Source organism: Jaculus jaculus, chromosome 1, assembly GCF_020740685.1.
Source record: "Jaculus jaculus isolate mJacJac1 chromosome 1, mJacJac1.mat.Y.cur, whole genome shotgun sequence".
Classification (NCBI taxonomy): Eukaryota; Metazoa; Chordata; class Mammalia; order Rodentia; family Dipodidae; genus Jaculus; species Jaculus jaculus.
In genome coordinates, this window is record NC_059102.1 from 52,845,239 (window position 1) to 52,870,287 (window position 25,049).

A 25,049-nucleotide genomic window follows, 5' to 3' on the forward strand; every position below is an offset into this window, starting at 1 on the left:
AAAGAGAGAAATAGAAAGAGAGAGAGAGAATGGGTGCGTCAGGGCCTCCAGCCACTGCAAACAAACTCTAGATGCGTGCGCCCCCTTGTACATCTGACTAATGTGGGTCCTGGGGAATCGAGCCTTGAACTGGGGTCCTTTGGCTTCACAGGCAAGCACTTAACCGCTAAGCCATCTCTTCAGCCCTCAGCATTTTAAATGCTGAGACAAGAGTTAGGATCTTTTCAGTTCCCAAATACTAATCCTGGGTGCTAGACTGTAGCATTAAAAGAACACAGAACAGCTTTCTAGGTCACTTATCGATGAGTGGCTGTCCATAAAGCAAGGATATCACTCCAGGAGATTATGGAAAACTGTAGATGTTTTAAAGAGTCCCATATTAACTTGTTCTTTGTAAGACTGGATGTTTTCAGTGAAGTTTCTTGTGGGTAAGAGCACAGAGTTCTGGGAGACTGCTTGTGTTCAAGTAGAGTCTGTCATGGTTAGTTTATGGTCTTGTTTTTCCTTCCTCTTTTGTCTTTTCCTCATTCATAAAAGTGAGGGTAGCTATTTTACTGGACACATAGGTTGCAGTATGAACTAATTTATGATGAAATAAATTAAGTTTTATAATGTTACCACTGTTGTAACCATTGTCAAACAGATATTCTTCCTTCTATTTTAAAGGCTTAAAATTGCATGCTCTTAAATTTGTTGGGATTCAAAGTTTTGATGGCCTAAATTCATACTTTTTTTTGTTGTTGTTGTTATTTTGCTTTGTTTTTGTGAGGTAGGGTTTCATTCAAGCCTAGGCTGACCAAGAACTCACTCTGAGCCGGGCGTGGTGGCGCACGCCTTTAATCCCAGCACTTGGGAGGCAGAGGTAGGAGGATCACCGTGAGTTCGAGGCCACCCTGAGACTACATAGTGAATTCCAGGTCAGCCTGAGCCAGTGTGAGACCCTACCTCAAAAAACCAAAAAAAAAAAAAAAAAAAAAAAAAAAGAACTCACTCTGCAGTCTCAGGGTGGCCTTGACCTCATGGTTATCCTCTTACCTCTGCCTCCTGAGTGCTGGGATTAAAGGCATGCGCCACCACACCCAGCCTTCATTCAGTTTTTATCAATCTTTAATGTGAGAATTTTATTTTTCTTGTCTATTTTAAAATGTTTTCATTTCTAATATTGTAGGAATTGTTACCTTTACTGATTTTTTTTTTTTCAAGGCATGGTCTCACTGTAGCTCATGCTTACCTGGAATTCACTATGTAGTCTCAGACTGGCCTGGAACTCTCAGCAATCCTCCTACCTCTGCCTCCCAAGTACTGGGATTAAAGGTGTAAGCTATCGTGCCCGGCACCTTTCATGATTCTTGTTGTATCATTTTCTTTTTCTTTTTCTATATTTAAGATTTAAGTTTTATTCTTGTCTATACAGATATTTTAGATGGGCTCATTATTTCTAAAGATATTGTAAACTCATGTCATGTTTATGTAGCCATATAACACATTGTTTAAGGCAAGCTCACCTTTTCTATCTTAGTGGACAGCAATTAGATTTTGAACTTTTTAAGATGAAAGTATATCATTATTTTAGTTATTTACAAATCTACTTTAAAGAATTGTGTGTGTATATGTATGGGCTGGAGAGCTGGCCTAGCAGTTAAGGAACTATCCTGCAAAGTCAAAGGACTCAGGTTCAATTCCCCAGGACTCATGTAAGCCAGATGCACAAGGTGGTTCATGTGTCTGCAGTTCACTTGCAGCAGTTAGAGGCCCTGGCACACCCATTCTTTCTCTATCTGCCTTTCTATCTCTCAAATAAATAAATTAGATATTTTAAAAATGTGTGTGTGGGTGTTGTATGTGCATGCACACACCTTGGCACATGTATGGAGGTCTGTGGACAATAGAGAAGTTTGTCATCTCTCCTCACTTTGCTTGAGGCAGAGTCTCTCTACTGTTTCTTTCTTTCTTCCTTTCCTACTTTCTTTTTCTTTTCTTTTCTTGGTTTTGTTTTGTTTTTGTTTTGCTTTTGCTCCTTTTTGTGTGCACCAGTATAGCTGGCTTGGGAGCTTCAGGCATCTACTGGCTCTGCTTCCATTGCTTTAGGTACACTGCGATTACAGATGTGCCTGTCAATATACCTTTATGAGAGAAAGACATACTTTCAAGGAAGTAAATGGTAACTTTATAACTCTGTTACCCTTTTCTCACTTCTTCAATTTATGAACAGCCAAGTCATTGCTGCTATGGTACTTATTTTTTAAAAAGCAATTTATTTATTTGCAAGCAGAGAGAGAGAAAAAAAGAAACACAAATGCATGTGCCACTTTGTGTATCTGGCTTTACATGGGTACTGGGGAATCAAATCCAGGTCATTAGGCTTTGCAGATAAGCACCTTAGCTTCTGGGTCATCTCTCCAGCCTCTGGTACTTATTTTTATAGTAATCCTTGGCATCCTTGTAAAAATGGTTCCAGACCTCTGCATATACCAAAATTCACACATGCTTATGTTTCTATATAAAATGATGTCTTTGTTTATAGCATATATAGGCTTTAAATAATGTCAATATTCTTTTTTAAACTTTTGTTTATTTGACAGAGAAGGTAGGAGAGAGATAGAGAGATAGAGATAGAGAGAGAGAGGGAGAGAGAAAAAGAAAGAGAGAGAATGGGCATGCTAGGGCCTCTAGCCACTGCAAATGAACTCCAGATGCATGTGCCCCTTGTGCATCTGGCTAACATGGGTCCTGAGGAATTGAACCTGGGTCCTATGTAGGCAAATGCCTTAACCACTAAGCAATCCCTCCAGCCCATCTATATTTTTATATACTCAACATAGTATAAATGCTATGTAAATACTTGTTATTCTATATTGTTTAGAGAATAATGAGATGGGACAAGATTATGCATGTTAGTACAGCTGCAATTATTTTTTCAAATATTTTCTCTCTGTAGTTAGTTGAATATGTGGTTGTGGAATCTGTGGGTGGGTATGGAACCCACGAATCTGGAGGACCAGCTGTATTACTGTTACTAATAATGTACATGGGATGCCATGGTAACATTAATTTAGTATTTAATAGAACCTGCCAATTTTATGATATATTAAAATCTCATATTTCTCCCTTTTTAGGCTTCCTAACCAGGTTTGAATTAATACAGCTAGTAAATCCAGGTAATATGCCAGTAAATTCTTTTCTAAACTAGTCGATTTTAAAAAGATTTGGCATGGCAAAATGGAGACTGATACTTAAAAGTTCTTGCTATTCCCTTTCTTCCTCCCTCCCTTCTTCCTTCCTTCCCTCCTCCCTCCTTTCCTTTCTTTCTGTTATCCTTCAATTTTTCCTTTCTTGCTTCTTTCTTCTTTCCCTTTCTCTTTCCTTCCTTCCCTCCCTCTTTTCCTCCCTCCCTCCCTCTCTCCCTTCCTTCCTTCCTTCCTTTCCTTCCCTCCATCCCTTTCTTTCCTGCTTTCTTATCTTTTTTGTAGTGCCCAGAATTGAACCTAGAGCATCAAAGACTAGGCAAGTGTTCTAAAAGTCTTAGCTCTAAAAGTTGTGCTTTTATTTTATTTTGTTTATGTGTGCATATGTCTGTCTGGTGCCTGTGCATGTATATATGTTCATATGTGTGTATGCATGTTCATATATGTATGTGCATATGTGTGCACACGCATATGGAGGACAGCATTAGTTATCTTCCTCAATCACTCTCCAGCTTAGTTGAGACAGTGTCTCTTCCCGAAGCTGGAGCTCACTGATGTGGTTAGAGTCCCTGTTTCTGCCTCCCTCATGCTTGCAGGGCAGTTGTGCTCCATCGTGCTCAGCTTTTACACAGGCACTGGAGATCTGAACTCAAGTCCACAAACTTGTGTGGCCAGCACTTTACTGAGTGAGCTATCTCCCCAACCCACAAGTTACACTTCTTAATAATATGACTTTATGTATATCTAAGTTTATATAATGTATACTTCTTTTTGTAGCCAATATATTTAATTTCATTCACTGTCTAATTTCAGAACATTTTCATGACCCTTAAAAGAAACCACAGGCTCCCTAGCAGTCACTCGCCCTCCTTGCTCAGGCCCCTGGACACCCCCAGTCTACTTTCTGTCTTGCTGATTTGCCAGTACTAGGTGTTTCATATAAATGGGAGCCGACACCATGTGACATTTTGTCTGGCTCTTGCCTCTAGTGTAATGTTTTTAAGGTTTGACTATGTTGTGGCATATATAAGATCTTAATTTTTTGTTTAAATAATATTTTACATGGGTTCCTTTTTATGCTTGAATAATATTTTATAAGGACACATCATATTTGCTTATCCATTTATTAGCTGATGGATACTGTAGTTATTCTACTCTGGACATAGTAAGAATAACGTTGTTATGAACAGTGATTTGCCTTTAGTTTTCTTGGGTGTGTGCCTATATGTAGACCAGGTCATTCACTCTGCTTTATGTTATGAGAAACTGCCAACCTCCTGATTTTGTTCTTCTTCTTTTATTTTTTCAAGGTAGGGTCTCACTCTAGCCCAGGCTGACCTGGAATTCACTATGTAGTCTCAGGGTGGCCTTGAACTCACGATGATCCTCCTACCTCTGCCTCCCAAGTGCTGGGATTAAAGGTGTGTGCCACCATGTCCAGCTCCCTGATTTTGTTCTTTATATTTTGAAATTGCTGAACAAATATTTTCAAAAGAGGAATTCCGGGGGAAGTTATATGAAATTCACATTTCATCATCCATAAATTAAATTTATTAGAAAACATCATATTCGTGATTTAAGTATTATTTATCGTGGTTTTCATGAGGTAGTAACAGAATTGAGTAGCGATAACCAGATGGCCTACAAAGCTTAGACTGTTGTCTGTCCCTTTAAAGAATAAGTGTGTGACCCGGTGCTGGTGTCAGAGGACCAGCTGGAGCCTTCCCCGTGGCACCTTTGCTTTGCCGTGCATCTTAGTGACACAAGCTGGTAGAACCTGCCAGTTCTGAGAAATAGTTCCTGTGGTTCTAGAGATTCTATGGTTGTCCACATGGGTGAGAGAGAGGTCTTAGAAAACTCCCTTCTGATTTTTGCTGTTATACAACTGTTTCTTTTCTGTTCTCAAAATGAAAATAAGCTTTAGAGTTTTTACTTGTAAAAAGCACCCCAAACACATTCCTGAAATATTCTTTATTTATATTTTGATAAGCATGTTTCTTGGTATTTCACTGTGGCTTAAAAACATAGATATGGTGCTGGAGAGATGGCTTAGCGGTTAAGCGCTTGCCTGTGAAGCCTAAGGACCCCGGTTCGAGGCTCGGTTCCCCAGGTCCCACGTTAGCCAGATGCAAAAGGGGGCGCACGCGTCTGGAGTTCGTTTGCAGAGGCTGGAAGCCCTGGCGCGCCCATTCTCTCTCTCTCTCCCTCTGTCTGTCTTTCTCTCTGTGTCTGTCACTCTCAAATAAATAAAAAATGAACAAAAAATATTAAAAAAAAGAAACATAGATATGAAATTTTTACACAGTGCCATAAGAATTTTCTTTGGCTATTATCTTGTTACCATTAAGTAACTATCACGGTTTCTCTGATATTTATATTTATATATATATATATACACACACACACACACATACATACATACATACATATATGGTTGTTTTTTTTTTTTTTTTTGAGGTAGGTCTCACTTTAGCTCAGGTTCACCTGGGCCTCACTCTGTAGTACCAGGCTGGCCTTGAACTCACAGTGATCCTCCTACCTCTGCCTCCCAAGTGCTAGGATTAAAGTGGTGCACCACCACACCTGGCTATTTAAAAAATATTTTTGTTTATTTATTTGCAAGCAGAGAGAGACAGAGCAAGAAATTCTCTCAGAAGAGTTTATGTAGCCCAAAAATGATAGGATAAAATCAGGCCATTGAGGGTTTTTTTCTTCCAAATTTTTTTTTCTTGTTTGACCCAATTTAATGTTTAAACATATACTACTGTGAATTGGCAAGTTATATTTTAATATGCTAATAAAAGAGAAGCAAGCTTATTTTGTCCTCACTTAATTTGGCATAAATTAAAACATAACCAATATCTAAATACCTTATTGTAAAAAATTTAGCAAATATAAGACTATATAGAATAAAAAGTCAAACATCCATTCAAAAATTCATTTTTTTCTTCTTCTTCCTTTTTTTGGTGTTTCAAGATAGGATCTCACTCCAGGCCAGGCTGATCTGGAATTCACTATGTAGTCTCAGGCTGGCCTAGAACTCACAGTGATCCTCCTACTTCTGAGTGCAGGGATTAAAGGTGTGCACCATCATGCCCTACAAGAAAAATTTAAAATCTTTTTTTTTTTTTTGTATTTATTTATTTGAGAGAGAGAGAGAAAGAAAGAGGCAGATAGAGAGGGAGAGAGAAAAAATGGGCATGTCGGGGCCTTTAGCTGCTGCAAATGAACTCCAGACACATGCGCCACCTTATGCATCAGGTTTATGTGGGTCATGGTGATTCAAACTTGGGTCCTTTGGCTTTACAGACAAGTGCCTTAACTGGTAAGCCATTTCTCCACCCCACTTCCTTTTTTGGGGGGGGCTGTTGAGATAGGGTCTCACTGTAGCTCAGGCTGACCTGAAATTCATTATGTAGTCTCAGGGTGGCCTCAAAATCTCGGTGACCCTCCTATTTCTGCCTCCCAAGTGCTGGTATTACAGGCGTGCACCACCATATCTGACTCCAATTCCTTTTATTTATTTATTTTTTTCATAGAAAATCAGGTAGGCCAGTCTCACTATGATCCTCCTACTATCTCCACCTTGTTAGTGCTGGAATTACAAATGTGCCACATCACATTTGTTCTAATTTTTTTTATTATTTTGTGTATGTATGCAGGTACACATGTGTGTCCTTGTGTGTGGAGGCCAGAGGACAACCTTTTGTGTTCTTCTTGGAACAGGTCTCTCATTGGCCTGAAACTCACCTAATTAGGATAAAGTGAGTGGTCAGCGAGCCTTAGGGATCCACCTACCCCCCTGCCTCCCAAGTGCCAGGATTACAAGTATGCACCACCACCCCTAGCTTTGTTTTTATTTTAAATTTATGTTTATATTTTATTTATTTCCAAGGAATGAGAAAGAGAGAGAAAGGAGAGAGGGAGAGAATGGATTCACCAGGGTTTCTAGCCACTGCAAACAAACTCCACATGTATGTACCATTTTGTGCATCTGACTTTATGTGGGTACTGGGGAATAAAACTCAGGTCTTTAGGTTTTGCAGGCAAGTGCCTTAACTACTGAACAATCTCTCCAGCTGCTCTTTTAAAATTAATTTTTAGAGGGAGAGAATCAACATGGGATATTTTTTTATAATCATGGAAAATACTAATAAAAATTTAAAAATTAAAAAAATAAATAAAAAATCAATTTTTATTTTATATCAATTATAATAGCTTGTTCTCTTTTATCTTCTTTCTACAGCTCCCATTACCCTGGAGGCCCTCCTCAGTGGGGTTATGGTATTCATGGTGGGGTCATGAAGGCCTTAGTCAGTCCCTATGGGGTAGCAGGGGACTGGGCCTCAGGATACTCCTACCTGCTCTGTGGCTCTTACAATCTTTCTGCCCCCTCTTCTGCAATGTTCCATTAGCTATGGCAGGCCTGTTGGCAGTCTGATTTAGTGTTGAGTTTTCTGTAGCCTCTGGATTTCCATTTTGGTTGATCACCATATTGGTCATCAACAATCTGGAGCTGGTTGTCAGGCTAGCAGCAAGAGCAGTGTTCATATTGTCACTTCCCGTGCAGTTTCTTCTGGACCCTGGCAGATGTGGCAGAGGTGGCAAGTCTTGTAGTGGGCTGTTGGTTATATTATTGACGCATCTTGTTTCTCCTCCATTTTCTCTGCTACTTGTTAAGTAAAGCAGATTTTCCAACCAAGAGTGAGAACCTAGGTTTTTAGGCTTTGCAGGCAAGCACCTTAACTGCTGAGCCATCTCTCTAGACCAGTAACTTGCTTTTTAAAATTTCATATATCTTGAACTCTTGCATTTTATTGAGTTGGGTTTTGCTAAGTATCAGTAGCCAAGGTTAGCCTTTAATCATGATCCTCCTGCCTCGGTCTGCTGAATGCTGAGATGTACATGTGAACAAGTTACCAGAACAGTTGTCTGAAAATAATGACAATTGGAGGATATTCAAGCAGAGGGCATGTCTACTGCTTACAAGTTAATCACATGCAAAATGCCAAATAGGAAGCTTATCCTTCCTGTCTTTTTGCCCACAATCCTCCATTTTCAGATTGTAATTTTAGTGGAATTAAGTTTGAATTACTCACAATAACAGTTTCACTGAGTTTCCGATGCTATAAAAGTGAATCCATTAATCGCTTTAACATAGCACATAGCAGCAGTGAGTTCTATGAGCTGCTGGTCCTTGATACAAACTAGCTGGATACAAGTAATTTGCTTAAAGTCACATATGGGGTTCACATGGACCATTTTGGGGGTCTCAGGAACGAATTATTTAAGGATATAAGAAATAGTACTCAGATTAACATGTAGCTTTGGTGCTAATGCCTGCAGAGAGTCAGTGACGGACCTCTCTGTTCTTCAGTTTACAAAGGTATGAAAAAGTGACAGTCACAGGGGGCAGTATAATACTGTTGACTGTGAGCTTGGTGTTTTCTTTCATGGACCTCCATACTCAGTACCTTCTCACTGGGTAAATCAACGTAAATTCAGTACAGCTGTAAAATACTCTTTGATGGGGCACCCATGAACTTAATCAGAGCTGGATTTTACACCTCAATAGTCAATGCTCACTGGATGTCAGCAAGGAAAGACCTCCTGCCTCAGGCAACCTGGTTCTGAGGTCCTACCTTGCCATGAAGCCTCATGACAAGTGACTTAAAATCTTAGCCCGTTCTCTTGTCTGCAAAGAGAGAAGAAGATGAGTTCCTTTTTGAAAGCATGCAGTCAATTTTGATATGTTCTATGAATGTTCGACATTTTTCAAGCCAATGTATCTGAAATTCTCATTTTATCTCTCTCTTTTTGTGGAGAAGTTGTTCATTGATGGCTTTGATGATGTCACTGTCTATGCCATTAGCCTATGGAAAACAATAAATACTTTCAGCCACTTTCCTTGGCCTATGAGACTTGTACAGGCTAGGCACATGATCATTATTTATAATCCAGGCTCTTACTGTAATATACTCTTGATGTGCTGACATTTTCATATCTGTTGTAGTTTGGATGTCTAGAAAATGGCCAAACTGGAGAGACTGTTTAAGATGCTTCATAGCCTTCTATTTTTCTAGCTCTGCTCTTATTCTTCTTATTCCAAACATAGTAGATGAGCTTGCCCATTCACCCCTGACTTAGTTTAATTTAAATCCTCCTTTTTTTTTTCGAGGTAGGGTTTTGCTCTAGAATTCACTGGGCTTCACTATGTAGTCTCGGGGTGGTTTTGTACTCATGACGATCCTCCTACTCCTGCCTCCCAGGTGCTGGGATTAAAAGCATTGCTACCATGCCTGGCTAATCTAAATTCTTTTTTTTTTTTTAATTTTGTTTGTTTATTTATTTATTTGAGAGCAACAGACAGAGCGAGAAAGAGGCAGAGAGGGAGAGAGAGAGAATGGGCGTGCCAGGGCCTCTGGCCACTGCAAACGAACTCCAGACGCGTGCGCCCCCTCGTGCATCTGGCTAACGTGGGTCCTGGGGAATTGAGCCTCGAACCGGGGTCCTTAGGTTTCACAGGCAAGTGCTTAACCGCTAAGCCATCTCTCCAGCCCTAATCTAAATTCTTGATCAATATAGGGATAATAATTTTGTAGCTATCATTTTGGATTCAGTGACAAGGACTAGTCAATGAAGCCATGGTGGCACACTCCTTTAATCCCAACTTTTGGGAGGCAGATGTAGGAGAATTCCTGTAAGTTTGAGGCCAGCCTGAAACTACATAGTGAATTCCAGTTCAGTCTGAGCTAGAGCAAGACCCTACCTTGAAAAAAAAAAGAAAGAAAGAAAAAACAAATGAAAGGAAAGAGGGCAAAGGAAAACCTACTGTGCAGCACATCATCACTCCACACTTCTAGGTGTTTGTCCACTGGGAAGGCAGTGATGTCCATATAGACCAGAGCAGTGTGGGACCATGGTTAGGCTGATATCCTGGAGCAGTCATCATTGTAGGTAATGGTATGTTGAACTCTTTTGTCACTTGTCCATACGGTAGCTCTAAGGGAAAGACACTGTCATGATTTGTACATTTACCTCAAGAAAAGACTAAAGTTAAGAAGTTTCCATAATTTTCCTGAGGCCACATAGCTGGTAAGTGGTAAAGCAGAGATTTGAACCCAATTCTTTCTTTCTTTTTTTTTTTTTTAATTGGCCAGGCATGGTGGCAGACACCTTTCCTTCTTTCTTTTTTAAAATATTTTATTTCTTAATGTATTTGAGAGAGAGAGAGAGGAAGAGGCAGAGAAAAAAAGAGAATGGGTACACCAGGGCTTCCAGCCACTGCATATGAACTACAGACACATGCACCCCCTTGTGCATCTGGCTTCCATGGGTCCAGGGGAATTAAACCTGGGTTTTTTAGGCTTTGCAGGCAAATGCCTTAGCCACTAAACCATTACTCCAGTCCTAAGCCCAATTCTTTTATTATTATGGTTTTTAAAGTTTTTATTTATTTATTTGCAAGAAGAGAGCACGGGCACTAGGGTCCTCCAGCCACTGCAAACGAACTCCAGATGCGCGCACCACTTTGTGCATCTGGCTTTGTGGGGATACTGGGGATTTGAGCCCAGGATATTAGGTTTTGCAGGCAAGTGCTTTAACCATTGAGCAATCTCTCCCAATTCTTTCTGACTCTGGTTCTTGAGTTCTTAACCACTGAACTAAGGGTTTTAGTGGAAAGCTGTGTTTTATTGTTAGTGCTAGGTGAGGACATTGGTACAGCACTTCCTGTGTTCACGTTGCTCTTCAGAGTCCGACCCTAGAAGGAGGGAGAGTCTTCACCATCAAGAGTGGGGAGCTTATACTCTTCACAGGGATGCAAGAGGAGCACTGATAGGCAAGGAGGCTGGGGACAAGCTAGTGAGTGAGACTGCATGGGCATGCCAGGGCCTCTTGCCATTGTAGACCAACTCTAGATTCATGTGCTACTTTGTGCATCTAGTGTTATGTGAGTACTGGGGAATCAAACCAGAGCTGTCAAGCAAGAACCTTTAACTGCGGAGCCCTCTCTCCAGCCCTCTTTTGTTCTGTTATGACTTTATACAGCTATTAAAATTGTCCCTGAGGGGCTGGAGAGATGGCTTAGCAGTTAAAGCACTTACCTGTGAAGCCTAAGGACCCAGGTTTGACTCTCCAGAACCCACATAAGCCAGATGCATATGCATCTGGAGTTTGTTTGCCATGGCTAAGAGGCCCTGGTGTTCCCATTCTCCCCCCATAAATAAACAAAACATTTTTTAAAAATTGCTTTAAAAATTGTCCATGAGATAGAAATTAGTAGAAACCAATTTCCTTTTGAATAATAAGTACTAGGTTCAAAATGACTAGTTTTACCTGAACACTGTCTCTGATGTCATTTGTCTGAACATCTGTTTTATTAAACTTGTAATTGTATGCAATATATATGCTTATGCCCTTTCTCCTTTCTTTTAGTGTGGGAAGAGTTGGCCTATTATGAAGAAAACACACGGGATTTTCTTTTCCCTGAGCCCAAGCTGAGACCCTTGAACCCTGGAATACATAGGGAAGTTCTCATGAAGACGGCTGTAGGTTTCCCAGTAAGCAAGTCTATCCCACTGGGGCTTCTAATGGGAGAGAAATTCTCGGGCCTTGAACATTTTAATATTGACAGGGTTGGTCTTGTGTAGAAAGTCTCATTTTACTTCATATCCTAGTGGTTCTGATTGGCAGCCATGTTTAGAAGCCCAGCTCAAGACATCAAATTGTACTGGTTTTCACTCTTGATCTAAGAGGTGGAAGTCTTATCTAATTAGGCTAAATCCTTATCATACTTATGTTGTCTCACAGTGACATGAAAAGGTTGCTCTTTCAACTTTCCCAGGGTTGTTTAGGAACAGTGTGACTAGAATGGCAGTAGTAACAATGTTGTCTCAGTTATTTTGTACTTGCAACTTTTTACGCTTCTAGTTTTTATTTTCCCCTGACAGTTATATAATTAGCCAAGGCAGGGCCAGGCATGGTGGCACACGCCTTTAATCGCAGCACTTGAGAGGCAGAGGTAGGAGCATTGCTGTGAGTTCAAGGCCATCCTGGGACTACGTAGTGAATTCCAGGTCAGCCTGGGCTAGAGCGAGACCCTACCTTGAAACAAACAAACAAACAAACAAACAAACAAACACAAACTCAAGGAAAAAGGGGCTGGAAGGATGGCTTAGCAGTCAAGGCATTTGCCTGCAAAGCCAAAGGACCCAGGTTTGATTCCTCAGGACCCACATTAGCCAGATGCAGAAGGGGGCACATATGTCTGGAGTTTATTTGTAGTGGCTGGAGGCCCTGGCATGCCCATTCTCTCTTTCTTCCTCTTTCTGTGTCAAATAAATAAATAAACAAGCAAATAAATAAATAAAAATAAAATATTTTTTAAAAAAGAAAACAAAATTAGCCAGAGCAGATATGCTGGTCCCCATTAGCAGAGAGGAAACTGATAGAGGCTAGCTGATGTGACTGAAGAATCTGGTGACAAAGCAGGTACTCTCTGATAACCTAACTATGTGGAGGATTTTTATCTGACTGAAGTTCAAAGCATTCATTCTGATATTACCTTGCATGATTTCTATAACTGCAGCAACCCTGACCTTTTTCTAGACCTGTGTGTCACTTGAATGACCTCCATTTTAAGGGCCACATCTTCGTGAATTATCAAAGGCATAATTAATATTTCACTTTCTTTTAGTGTCCCATGAACTGCTGTCATTATCACTTAATGAAATGTTATTGTCGCCACTCAGTCGAAAGTGCTGTGCAGATATGATCTGCAGAATGCCTGTGTCTTTGATGCTCATGAGGATTGAGCCTGTAATTCTAATACTTCAGACACAGACATTCATCAGAGCTTGTCCCAGTCAGGATTCCTAAAGTCTATAACTTTAAGCCTTGTTATTTTTGAGAGTTTGGCAAATATTACTGAAACCATTTCCTTTTCTTTCTCCAACATCAACTTCATCTATTACTTAAATTCCTACTACCCGTGAGGTTCCCACCTTTTTTACTGTGAGTTAGGGGAATGTTGCCCTTCAGAATCTAAAAGGAAATAAAAGTTACGAGACTCAGCCTGAGGAAGCTCTCTCATTAACTTGGTTTGCTCAGATTCTCAGTGAAATAGATGCCATGTTCAAATAGTGGGCTGGTATCTATCTAGGTAAGTAAACAGGCAAGGGGAACCACACTTTTTTGTATATTTTGAATTTTGCATATTTCATATATATATATACATGCATATGAATTTTTAAACATAGATTATAATCATATCTCCTCGCCCTGGGTCCCCATTTCCTTGAGGGAACCACACTTTTTTTTTTGGTTTTTCGAGGTATGGTCTCACTATAGCTCAGGCTGCTTGAACTCACAGTGATCCTCCTACCTCTGCCTCCTGAGTGCTGGGATTAAAGGCATGCACCACCATGCCCGGCTAAACCACACTTTCTTATCTTTCCTCAAGTGTTACCTGTTGAACTATATAGGCATAAACAGGAAGTCTAGCCTTTAAGAAGCTGTGTTGCTAGGCATTTGTAAATGTAGGAGATCACCAGAGACAGAGCTTTACAAAAGCACCAAAGCCTCCTCATGAATTAGAGGAAAGGTACAATTGAGTTAAACTCCACTTTTTTTAAAATTAGTTTTGTATTCAGTGTATACAATCAAGTTGGTACCATCATTAGCCTCTTCCCTCTCTTCCCCCCTCCACAGGGACCCTCCTCGTTGGGAATATAGGTCGTGTGTTGTGGGGTTAGCCATCCGTTATGGGTAGGAGGCAATGTCTCTGTGTATCATGACCCAACGTGTGGCTCTGACTTTCTTTCTGCCCCCTAGTCCACGAATTTCCCTGAGCCATGTTGGGTTCATTTTAGGTCTGCTTTAGTGATGAGGTCTTGGGAAACTCTGCATCTCTGGATCTCTGGTTTGGCAGGAGTTGAGTGTTCTCTGTGTCGATCTCCCTCACCCTTGTGCAGGTGTCAGGTTCACCAAGAAAGCAGCATTCTTGCTCATTTCCCCAATTTTATTAGTTTCAGCTCGGGCCCTTTTGAGGTGTGATGGGCTGGTTCTCTCCTTAGAATCTGCATCCATCTGAAAAAGAGAAGCAAATTCTCCAATGGAGAGTGAAGTTAGTGCCAGATAAATGGGATAACCATTATTTTTGAGAATTTAATAGGTGTAGGCCCTCTTGTACCCCACGATTGGTGGTAGCTTGGTAATGGAGAGTGGGTTGGGTTTTTGGATCTGGTTCTGACTTGATTACCAGCTCCAGCTATGGGTTCCATTCCACTGAACAGATCAGTTAGCCAAATCAAGAGCAGTTGGTTTCCCACCATGGCTGTGCGCCACTATTGCACTTGTGTGGGCATCATGCCAGGTTGTTTGCTGATGAGTAGTTTAGACCATGAGTTGCTTGGACAGATATTGATCATTTCCCCCCAGTCGCTCATGCAGCACCGTAAGCTCCATTTTAAACAGTTTGAAAAAAAAAAAAAAAAACCCATGGGCTCAGTCTCTCTGAAATGTTCTACAAATAAAAATAAACTCAATTGTCAAAGTTTGAAAGATGGTTGATGTCCACGTGTGCTTAATAGATCCCAGGCTCATGCTGGGCACACTCTGCAGAGGGTCTTGTTCCATTCTGCCCTTCACCTCATGGAGGGACTGCTATTCTTTTCCTCATTGTGCGGATGGGGAGCCTGGGGCAGGGAATTTCAAAGATGTATTCAGGCTCCCAGAGCTGGTGAGTGGTGATGCAAGGATTCTCACACTTCAGGGCTCATGCATGAAGTCATTACTCAATGGTAATTCCCTGACATTTATCTCAACCTACTATTTTGTTTATTTCCCATTAATATGATAGGGAGTAAGAGTGAATATGTATAGGTCAGGCACATCACTCACATATCTAATTTCTCTGAATGTAGCAATTCATTAATAATTAGATTTGTTTCTTCCACTATAGTGGAACTTTTCTTTTTCACATGTTATTTTATTTCATTTGCTACCTCAACAACCTTTTAGACAATGAGCTACTGAGCAAAACTAGAGATATTAATTAATAAAACAAAAAAGAGGTTAGAAATCTATTTGGTGAACAAATGCTTGATATAAGATGGAAACAAATTTTTCAAAGCAGGAAGGCACCAATCCTTCCTCCTAGGTTATCTCATTCAACGTTAGGGTCCCATATTTTAGATAGAGCATCTACTGGCATGGACACTGGAGCACAAATCCTTGGGTCCAATTACCAGCTCTGCCATTGCTAGCCTGGCAGGTCACTTGAACTGTGCCTATTCCTGTTCAAGTAGAGATCGTATTAGGACCGACTCATGGGTCTGTGCTAGGGTTAGATGAGTTAATATATTCAAAGTACTCAGGCCTTGTTTGGTATAGAAAACCTATTACTTTAGTATCTAGCTAGGCCCACATGCATTCATGCACACACATGCATGCATACACATATGTATACACATATATGTATATATAGGTATATTAGAAAATGTGTTCATAGTATGCCACCTACACAGAAGAACAGTTAGGTTCTTAAAGGGTTTCCAGTTAAGATGAGATAAACAAAGTATTCTTTCCAATAATTTTATTTGCCTCTTCTATGATGTCTTGTTTTTAAGGGCATTGCTCCCAAACTAGAATTTTCTACAAGGACAGCCATTCGAGAATGTGTGTTGCTACAGAGAAACAGGTTTCTTGTAAGTATATAAAAAGTCAGTGACAGAAATGATGGAATTTTCCCCCTAATTTAAAGACTTTTAGACTGAACGGAACAAATATACACCTAAATGGTTTTTGTTAGGTTTGAATATGTTTATTCAGACCATTTTCAAGCTTATTACATTAGAGTATGCTTGGCTTGTATTCAGAAGGGTGCAGGAGAATGGTGACTGGGGTAATTTATAAGGAACAGGATGCAAAACCTGACATGGCTGGTACCATCCGCTCCTCCACCCTTGCACACGACTACAGACAGAAAACTGGACAAATAAAAGGGAAGTTGACAGAGTCCCTGCTACAGTGTATAGAGCTGAGGTGGGGTTGCATCCAGGGCCACTGCTTATCTCCTAAGATAGCTGCTTTCTAATTTTAAGCCAGGTATACTGGTACCCACCTGTAATCCCAGCACTTGGAAGGCTGAGGTGGGTGGATTGCATGCATGAGTTCAAGGCATCCTAGGCTACATGGTGAGTTCTGTCAAAAAAAAAAAAAGCCTGGGCTGGTGAGACAGCTTAGTGGTTAAGATACTTGCCTGCAAAGCCAAAGGGCCCAGGTTTGATTCCCCAGGACCCACATAAACCAGATGTACAAAGTGGTGCGTGCATCTGGAGTTTATTTGCAGTGGCTGGTACACCCATTCTTTTTCTCTTTTTCTTTCAAATAAATAAATAAAAATAAAATTCAGAAAAAGAATCATTGCTTTAAAAAAAACCTATTTCAAACTATTATAACCATTTAAATTGAGGTATACATACCATAATTGTTTTCTTATAATAAATTCCTTAGAAAGAAATTTTTGGACCAAGTATATGTGACCTTTTCTCTTTCTCAACAATCACTATCTACCCATGCTTGGAGTATGCATCTCTCTCTCTCTCTCTCTCTCTCTCTCTCTCTCTCTCTCTCTCTCTGTGTGTGTGTGTGTGTGTGTGTGTGTGTGTGCTATTTCTTGATTTTCCTTCTCTCATATGAGCTATTCTCACTGCTATTACTTGGACTATATGATTTTAGAAAATTAACTACTAATGATATTAAGTTAAGCTAAACAGATAAAAAGATTAAATAGAGCTGTAAAGATATTTTATACAGTTGAGATAATCTTCTGCCTTACAACTAGATGCAGTTATAATCTAAATGAATTTTCTTTTTTTATTCATTAAAAATATTGTAGGGCTAGGGGTATAGCTCATGGGTAGAATGCCTTCCAAGCATGCTCAGAGCCCTAGGTTTGCAAACAAAAACAAACAAACAAAAATAGAAGGGATTGCTGGAGAGATGGCTTAGCAGTTAAGGCACTTGCCAGCAAAACCAAAGGATCCCGATTCGACTCTCCAGATTCCATGTAAGCCAGATGCACAAGGTGGCACAAGCATCTGGAGTTCATTGGCAGTGGCTGGAGGCCCTGGCACATCCATTCTCTCTCTCTCTTCCTCTTTCTCTCTCTCTTGCCCCTGTTTTCTTTTTTTCTTTTCTTTTCTTTTTTTTGAGGTAGGGTCTCACTGTAATGTAGGCTGACCTGGAATTCACTATGTAGTCTCAGGGTGGCCTCCAACTCATGGTGATCCTCCTACCTCTGCCTCCCAAGTGCTGGGATTAAAGGCATTCGCCACCACTCCTGGCTTTCTTTCTCTCTCTCAAATAACTAACTAAATAATAAACCAAAAAACAGAAGGGATTCAGTGAAGGGAGAGATTTGGGAAGGGGAAAAAAGAGGGTGGTATGAAGAGATTATGGTTATGGTATATTTATATATATGGAGCTTGTCAACAAAAAGTAAAAACAAAAATGAAAAAAGTAAGAAAAAACCCCTAAAAAACAAAAAAACAAATATCCCCCAAGCTGTTTTTTGTTGTTGTTGTTTCAGGAAGAAACATATAAATCACAAAGGCCTTTATCATCATCATATGGACAAAGAGACCCCTTACATAATGGAAAGATGAAGTCAAAGGAGAGAAATCTTGACCAATTTCCTAAAGGCACTCAGTCCTGGACACCCTCTCCATTTCCCACCAGACGTAACTTCCTAGACCAGCAGACTCATGTGAACTTTGGAAATAGCTTTAGATTCCCTGAGGAAACGAAGCCTCCATTTGTGGTCAGACATGTGAGCCTTAAGTTATTTCTCAGAGTACCTTGTTATGGTGAGGATGTGGATACACATGGTAGAATGGAATGTTGAGTCATAAAACATAGGGGTAATATTAAATAAGGAGGAAATTAAAATTGAATAATAACTGTGATTAAACTATGTTCATTTTCTAGAGTCATTGCCAGGAAATGCCTATAAAGGTATCATCACTGAGAGAGAACTTGCTCAGTAAATGTCAATCATCCATATTTAAATTTTTGAATGTTATTAATAGAGAGTGATGTCTGTGGATGATAACTCAGTGTTACTCAGAAGAGTCTGTGAAGTGTCAGGAATTGAAAATGTTTCTCAGAGGCTGGCAGAGTCGGTGTATCAATCCAAAACAGAAGCTTCATCTGCTGAAAAGAAACAGTTTTATTTTTGCAATAACATGGGAGCTCAGTGGCTGTACACTGAAGAGCAGGGCCAGTGTTTGGCAGAAGACACAGTGACAGGCTTCACTCATCTCATTAGTTATTGAACATTAAGCCTCAGGAAGCATGGGCAAATTTATTCACTGTAGTTCTCTTAGTTATCTTAAATTTCATTTTTTTTTACTATTGTGCTATAAAAGTAATAGACACTATAAAAAAAGTTTAAGAAAAAACTTACCCATAGGCTTATCAGTGTCAATCATTATTTCCAGCTGTGTGTAATGGCTCACCCCTATAATCCCAACACTTGGTAAACTGAGGCAGGAGGTTTGTTACAGAGTGGAACCATGTTTCAAGAAATAAGAAAAAAGATAACTCACTATTTAGTAGAATTTTCATCATCTTTTTGTACATAGGATTTATTTTTTCCATGGAGTTGTCATTATACTGTGTATAATGTGTATAGAGATGAATTTCCTAATATATTGCAGCTCATATTTTCTGTATTTCATGCTCTTCTTGAACACCATTCCATGTTCTAGTTAGTGCTTATTCTCCAGAATGTCAGCTACTGAAAGAGTGGCAGCTTGATATTTTTACTTAAAATCACTGGAAATGACACTTGTGCATTTGATATAGGCTGCAAGGTAGGTTGGGTCTCAGAGTCAAAGTGCTTTAGAGATAGATTTATGTAAAATAGTTGATCTGTAGGTAGAATGGAGCCTTTTGGCTAAAAGATAATAAATAGGTAATCTATTTAGAGATATCTATTCATAGATAAATACCAAACAACTGTTTCCTCTTTGGTGACCTAAGTAAAGATGTTTAGCCATCAGTCTTTAAACATGATCCCAATGAAAGTATTGTTGGTGGTGTGTTTTTGGACAGTGTGAGTTGTTCCAAACCATATACATGTTTAAGAAATGCAGGTTTAGTCCATGATATTATGGACTGAATAATCTTAAAATATGGTTAGATGTCGTTGGGAATGAAAGTGTGCTTGATCTATCATTTAACAAATTCTCACACAGCTTTTACTATGTGCCAAGCTCTTTTATAAGTGATGTTACATAATAATCCTTTTATTTGCCAGATTTTCTGATGTTCCTTAAGTAGAAGCATTAAAATTTAGAGGAACTGATGTTGCAAAAACACTACATTTATATGTCTATTTCTTGAAATATAATAAAACTGACATTATAACCTGATTTATTGAAATTTGAAAATAATGGGGCTGAAGAGATGGCTTAGTGGTCAAACGCTTGCCTGTGAAGCCTAAGGACTCTGGTTCGAGGCTCGATTCCCCAGGACCCATGTTAGCCAGATGCACAAGGGGGCGCATGCATCTGGAGTTCATTTGCAGTGGCTGGAGGCCCTGGCACCCATTCTGTCTCTCTCTATCACTTTCAAATAAATAAATAAAAATAAATGAGAAAATAAAAATAAATGAAAAATTTACAAAATAAAAACAATAAACAAAAATTTAAAGTCCAAGTACTTTGCCCTATAGATATTCTAGCAAAGTTCCTTTATCAAATATTTTGACCTGTTTGCAGATCGCAGGTCATGTTGTCTAGTTTATTTTTTTAGGAAAATGTGGTCTGTCCCCATAAGTAAAAGAATGCAGTTGCTGCTAGACAGCGCATCGCCCTGTGGCAACTTGTTCTCCGGGCGGACTCTGCCTAAGCCAGCACTGCCCATGCTGCTTAGGAGCAGATTACTCTGTCTTGCTTCAAAACATGGGGAAATAAAGCTTTGCTTGCCCCAAGTCTGTCCTTTCCAGTTTCTAGAATGTAATTATGACCACCTTTATTTCTTCATGCTCATCCTTGCACACATCCTCATGTTCTCACCTCAGTGAGGATGGGAGACAACAGTTTCTTCTTGGTATAATAGTGACACTTCAAGACTGTGATTTAACTTATTTGCAACCTTGTGGGTGGGGGGGCAAAAGCCCTTATGGGCAAAGAGGAGAGGGTAATACCAGCTGCTGTTGATCAGAGTCTGAGGTCTTCCCTTTGCTTTTAGGTGGACAGTACAAAGCCCTTTGGTGAAAGTACTCCAGAGCATCATCCAGTAAAGTTTGGAAGAAAATCTAAATTGTCAAACTTCCCATTTCCAGTGAGAAGAGGTGCGTGAGTTTCCTGTGACTCCTGTTCACTTCCCAGTGGGAACCAGTGCGTCTTCCTTTTACGCTGAGTCACAGGTTCCACTGGAAAGTGTGGGCGGGATCCCCAAGGTCTCTGCAGCTATGGTGTCCCCACAGGGCAGAGGCAGGAAGGATGCTGTTCTTTTGGGAGATGCCCTCTGCGGCCAGGGACTGTGCCCAGAGCAGTGCTAACCCAGTGTGCTGTGGCTACATTCGTCTGCTAGCCGCCTGGAAAAGCAGACAGCAGCTGGTCCAGGTGGACACTCCTTGAAAGACACCCCTCACCCCTGCCAATGAACACATAAGCCATTTGTTTGCCTTTTTTTTTTTTTTCCTTCTGCAAGGGAATGAGCAGGAGACTGATGGTGATCAGGAGGTTTAATACTTCCTGTCCTAATTCCACATCACATGGAGGGGAGCCAACTCTGAAGCGGTTAGGTTAAGGCAGGGCTCCGGGAGCTTTGATTGAGGACTGTGCGTTCTTTATGTGACCGAGGCCCCACCGGAGCTTGTGTTGATGTGGATAATGTCTTTCAATATTTAGCATGTTAGGGATTAAAACAAAAAACTTAAGACTACAGTCCTCTAGCACAAAAGCTGTGAGAATGATGATGTTATGACATGTCACGGTAGCTTTGGTTGGGATGGTAAGCATGAGAATGAGAAGTACAGATTGTGTCTGTGTATAATTACAAAAGCAGGGTTGACTGTGGAGTTTGAAAGGCTCTGAAGGGAGCCTTAGGGAGGATCCAGGACTACACATTATTGATAGCCACTGGGGCTGAGCTCTCCCCACCCCCAGCCGTGCCTTTACTACATGACTGACATGTGTGGCTCTGTCACTGGTGAGGGTCACAGCAGCAACATGCAACAATTCCTGAACTTGACCCCAATTTCTAGGCTAGGGAAGGATGGTAGTGGCCCCTTCTCTTGCCTCCTGGGAGGACTGGATTTATGATGTCCTGACAACAGCATTCCTTGTGTCAAGTTTAAAGGTTTGTTCTTTTAAAGGAGTGCAGTCTTCTGTGATAAGTAGGTCAGTGTCCTTAAAGCAGAGCAGGGTGACAGTTGACCAAGGACAGAGGGTAGGGTTGGAGGGAGAAAGTGCTTCATCATCTCTGACAGTTAATTTAAATTCTGCAAATTGGAAATCACCCATGTGGACTACAAAAGCAGCACTGCCTTCCCTGTTCGAGTGAAATCAATCAGTCAGGCTCAATACTGGCTTGAGTGCGCTAGCACCCATAGCCACTCTTGGTTTTGTCTTCTGGGTTTTTTTTTTTTGTTGTTGTTGTTTTTGTTTTTTGTTTTTTGAGGTAGCCTCTCACTCTAGCTCAGGCTGACCTGGAATTCACTATGTAGTCTCAGAGTGGCCATGAACTCATAGTGATCCTCCTATCTCTGCCTCCCAAGTGCTGGGATTAAAGGCGTGCGCCCCCACACCCTGCTCATTTTTTGTCTTCTTCTTCTTCTTTTTTTAAAAAATAGCTTATTTATTAGAGGGAGAGAGGGAGAGAATGGATGTGCCAGGACCTCCAGTCTCTACAAATGAACTCCAGAAGCAAGTTCCGCTTTGTGCATCTGGCTTTACACGGCTACTAGGGAATTAAACTCTGATCCTTAAGCTTTGAAGACAAGCACCTTAACCTCTGTGCCACCCCTCTAGCCCCCACTTTTTGTCTTTTTAAAAATCAATTAATTAATTTAATTTTTGTTAACATTTTCCATGGTTATAAAAAAAGTATCCCATGGTAATACCCCCCTCCCACTTTCCCCTTTGAAATTCCATTCTCCATCATATTACCATTTTTTGTCTTTTTAATCCTGGCAGGTGGCTAAATGAAGTTCCAGAGAGGTTAAAGTGTGTGTACAGCAGGTACCACACCAAGTGGTTAGCATACCCACAAGTTAGAGAAGATGTTCAGAATGCTGGAATTCTACAGCTTTTAAGCTCAACCTTTTGGGGTCGACTTACTCACCCAGGCCTGAGGCAGAAAGAGCAGTGCTTCTCAAACTCAAACATGCTTGGGAATCACCTGGGGATGTTGGTGAACTGCAGATCTGGGTTCAGGGTCTAGGGAGGAGCCTGGGTCCTTGCTTTCTGACAAGCTTCCTGGTGATACCCCTACTGCTGGCTCTTGGGCTGCCCTTTGAGAAGCAGGGGAACAGCCGAGGAGTAAATGTAACAGCAGTTTGAAGTTCATCCGTGAAAGCTGAAACTGGTAGCCAGCAGTTCCTAGTGCTCGGGGCCTGTTTGTGGCTATAGCTGCAGATGGCCTTGCTCAGCTTGTGGTGGGAGAGAAGAGAGCTTCCAGGGATAAAGACACACACATGCATGCATATGCACGAGACTTTAAAAATCCCTTTATATTCTGCCTTATTACTATTGTTGTTGTGGGTAGAATGAGAAATACATTGCCTAAGCCAAAGTTATACTGGAGACACCTTGTGGCCTTAGCATCATCACCTTACGTGGGTTCTGAGGAACTGAACCTGAGTCCTTTGGCTTTCCAGGCAAATGCCTTAACTGCTAAGCCATCTCTCAAGCCCTCCTTTTCCTCTTTTGTCCTGAAGATTGAACCTTGGGCCTTACACATGCTAGGCTATTGCTTCACTCTCTAATGGTTGGAGGTCTACATCTCATGCTTATTTGGGGTAATGATTGGTGTTTTTGCTGCCTTGTGTTTCTCTAGATTTTTATGGATTCATTGTGCCAATTTAACATTTGTGTTTACCTTGGACAAATATACTTAAGAGCTCCTGAATAAATAGGGTTTTACAGAAACTGAAGAGAAAGGCTGAAGAGACAGAGTATATGACTTTTATATTAGGCTCATATTGCTTTCTTTGAGGATCTGGGCACCTGGGCAAATGTTTTCTCTGCTTAAAGGCCTTAAAATTCAGCTTTACCTCAGTTTTTATTTTTACCATCACCTTTCCATCTGTGCTGTTATTGAAAATATAAGCTCAATGTGGGCCCCAGAAAGAAGAAAATCTCATAGAATTTCAGCAACCCAAGGGAGACTGAGAAACGATAGTATAATTTACAAGGGAGTACTTAAGTTCTTTAATCACTCGTACATTGCCTAAAGTTTTTGTACTGCTATAAAATAAATGTAACAGTAGTTGTAGGGTGGCTGGTAATCATGAGTGACTCAAACACCTGTTCCTTTCTCTTTTAGTTTCTTCTCTTGACAGTCTTGCAGACAACATAAAGGTAATTTTAGAATAACAGTTGTAAAAATGATTTATTTCCAGCTATCTTATGTCAATTACTGTGCTCTCTGCAATGAGTGGTGAGAACATATTTCTAGCCAGTGCTGCTTGCACAGGGCTGCTTTAGTCCAAGGAAAGTTTATTCCATGAGGAGCCAGGCTCCAGTGTATATACTCTGCTTTGGGGGTCATTGGGAGGCTTCCCTCATTTTATTTGTACCCTCAGTTATATAGGCCAATATCTGCTTCATCACTCATGACCTGCATTGTTGTTTTTTTTTTTTTTTTTCAATTGGATACTTTTGCACATTGAGATGATAAATCACTTTTTCTTCAAGTTGGATTGGTTTGTCAAAGTGAAGGCTCAAACTTGTATGTTAGAACTTAGAGATCCATGCAAAGAAAATTGAGTATACTATGCATCTTTAAAAGTTATTTATTTGCAAGGAGAGAGAAAGAGAGAATGAGAATGGTGGTGCCAGGGCAAAATATTTTTATTTGTTTATTTGCAAGCTGAGATGTGGAGGAGAGAGAATGGGCACATCAGGACCTCCTGCTACTGCAAATGAACTCCAGATACAAGTGCCATTTTGTGCATGTGGCCTTACATGGGCACTGGGCAATCTAATCCAGGTCATCAGAGTTTGCAAGTAAATGCCTTTAACTGCTGAGCCATCTCTTCAGCCCCTATGCTTAAAATTTTTTATTTATTTACTTAAGAGAGAGATAGAGAGAGGGAGAGTGAGAGGCAAATAGAGAATGAGCACTCCAGGATCTTTAACCACTGCAAGCAAATGAACTCCGGATGCATGTGCCACCTTGTATATCAGGCTTTACGTGGGTACTAGTGAATCCAACCTGGGTCCTTTGGCTTTGCAAGCAAGCCCTTTAACTGCTAAGCTATCTTTCCAGCCCAGAGGAAGTGTTTTTTTTTTTTTTTTTTTTGAGGTGGGGTCTCACTGTAGCCCAGGCTGACCTAGAATTCACTTTGTAGTCCCAGGCTGGCCTTGAACTCATGACAATCCTCCTACTTCTGCCTCCCAAATGCTGGGATGCACCACCACACCTGGCTTCCTATGCTTTTTTTAATGCCATTGCATTTACATATTTTGTTAAAAATTTGTATTTTTCCCAGGCCCAAAAATTCCCTGTCCTCAGAAACCAAAGTTCAGATCAGAAGTTTATTATGTTAATATTGCCGAAGGCAAAGACCTTTTGGTTGTTTTTACTTCATCTTGATTCCTGAGTCTTTCATCTCTTTGTGTCTGA

The 25,049-nt window shown here is 40.5% G+C and overlaps 1 protein-coding gene across 1 annotated transcript in view; it reads left to right on the forward strand.

The window, feature by feature from the left end:
• The window catches only part of Spata6l (spermatogenesis associated 6 like), a 52,440-nt gene that overhangs the window by 11,831 nt on the left and 15,560 nt on the right, over window positions 1-25,049 (forward strand). The window contains exons 4-9 of the mRNA XM_045141974.1: window positions 3,117-3,158; window positions 11,622-11,746; window positions 15,815-15,892; window positions 17,779-18,018; window positions 20,445-20,547; window positions 23,748-23,782. Of these exons, the coding sequence (XP_044997909.1) occupies window positions 3,117-3,158; window positions 11,622-11,746; window positions 15,815-15,892; window positions 17,779-18,018; window positions 20,445-20,547; window positions 23,748-23,782 (623 nt within the window). The remainder of the gene's footprint in view (window positions 1-3,116; window positions 3,159-11,621; window positions 11,747-15,814; window positions 15,893-17,778; window positions 18,019-20,444; window positions 20,548-23,747; window positions 23,783-25,049) is intronic.